The sequence below is a fragment of the Talaromyces stipitatus genome, genomic scaffold (genome assembly GCF_000003125.1).
Source record: "Talaromyces stipitatus ATCC 10500 scf_1105507295549 genomic scaffold, whole genome shotgun sequence".
Taxonomy (NCBI): domain Eukaryota; kingdom Fungi; phylum Ascomycota; class Eurotiomycetes; order Eurotiales; family Trichocomaceae; genus Talaromyces; species Talaromyces stipitatus.
This window is the reverse complement of record NW_002990117.1, coordinates 52,944-54,811: the sequence shown is the minus strand read 5'-3', so window position 1 is coordinate 54,811 and position 1,868 is coordinate 52,944. Positions and strand designations below refer to the sequence as shown.

The following is a 1,868-nucleotide window of genomic DNA, read 5'->3' as shown; positions in this document are numbered from 1 at the left end:
GATGAAACATGGGTTACTTCAGGATTTCATACGAGAATCTGGGTAACTAGAAAGGCTGGTGAAGAGTTAGAAGAGACTTGCATACGATCCTCTCCTGCACGGAAACGTGGATGGATGTTCTGGGCTACTTTTCATGGGAATAACAAGGGTCCGTGTTTATTCTGGGAGAAGGAATGGGGAACTATTAACTCAGAGAGATATTGTCAACGGGTTATACCAATTATTGATGGCTATATTCGCTTATTACGAGACGATATCTGGCTTCAATTTATGCAGGATGGGGCACCTGGCCATGCGAGTAAGGAGACTCTCGAAGAGCTTCATTCTCGTGGGATATATCCAATTTATTGGCCAGCATTCTCACCTGATCTCAATCCAATTGAAGCAGTATGGAATTGGATGAAGGATTGGATTCAAGAACAATATCCAGATGATGAGCAACTTTCTTATGATCGACTCCGTGAGATTGTACGAGCTGCTTGGGATGCACTGCCTGAGCAGTTTTTGAAGGAGCTCATTGACTCTATGCACGCTAGATGCCAAGCTGTAATAGATGCTCGAGGTGGTCATACAAAATATTAGATTAGTAATCAGATATGACTGGCAGAATTCATTGGATTTCAACCCCTGTAAAAAAGTCGTGCTAACAAAATTACCGGCCCCAACCATAGTACTTGTCTAAAAAGGGTAACTAGAGGAAAATTTTTATTACACTAGCGCCAACAGGATATCATCCACCCCCCGGAAAGATATCATGCTCAGCTATAACCCGCCACCCCCCGGAAAGATATCACGCTCAGCTATAACCCGAATATGGTGAGCGCAGCGCATATATCCACTCGTATGCCCTCATTGGATAGCTGGCTTTCCTCGATATAAGGATTTGCCAAGAGGACTCCTTACTAAATTAACGCGCACAGGACTGCGCTGCATTATGTATAGCACACCTATGCCAGTTACTTTCATTCTATTAGACACACTTGAACACAATACAATACGCGTTCCCACTCAATTTCTCAAAATAACTACTCATATGACCCTTGTATGACTTAGGGATAAAAAACGTACTAACAAAATTACCGGACACAACCATTGTTGGTTTGTGGGAGCAATCGAGATGCCTCACTCCGACGCACTGAGCCGCAGGGCGTCACGTGACCTCGTCTAGGATAGAGGGATGTAAGACCGCGTCGGGGCGTGAGTTAGATAGCTACAATCACACACATTTTGAACCCATACAGAATTGCAGTACCTGCTAACCATTCATGTACGTACGTACATTAACGTGTACACGTGCTTTATGCACCCACACTGATCAGTCTTGGTTGCAATATCAAGACAGATTGGCAAGGTCCTAGGTTCTTTCTTGTAATCACTTGTGGTTATAAAGAACCTGGTTCCAGGCTTCGTTGACTGCATCACGAACCAAGTGGAAGAGGGAGATTCTGCAGCGTCACATCTCTGACAAACTGAATCTTTGCTACAAGACTTTCCCCCCTAAGAGATAATCTTAGGCAGTCTGTGTTAGGAATAGGTTGATCCTACAGCGTCAATATTCCATAATACCGCCCTATCGCGAGACACGTCGTTGACACGTTCGAAAGTCAACACCAAACAATCAATCATCAAGATAACCGAGTCAACCCAATAAGGAAATCACCAAGATTAGTGAGAATAATGGCTTCCCAAACCCTTGATAATTCGAGACAACCACTGCTAAGCAATGACCCTGAAGTCTTTGGGTCTGCTACTAGCCATCGAAGCGAAGCCGAGTCAGACCTACTAGAATTCCTGACGACGACTTTATGACAGAGACTAGATTTACACTGTTACCGGGCATAGAGATCGATCCAACCTTGTGGGAAAAG

General features: G+C 44.2%; 1 protein-coding gene across 1 annotated transcript in view, besides 2 other annotated features; it reads left to right on the top strand.

The window, feature by feature from the left end:
* Positions 1-447: a mobile genetic element.
* Positions 1-579: a mobile genetic element.
* Positions 1-582, top strand: part of TSTA_009010 (transposable element tc1 transposase, putative) — a gene marked incomplete at its 3' end in the record, with an annotated part of 3,151 nt that extends 2,569 nt beyond the window's left edge. The window contains exon 4 of the mRNA XM_002482965.1: positions 23-582. Coding sequence (XP_002483010.1) covers positions 23-582 — 560 coding nt within the window. The remainder of the gene's footprint in view (positions 1-22) is intronic.
* Positions 583-1,868: the final 1,286 nt, after the last annotated feature.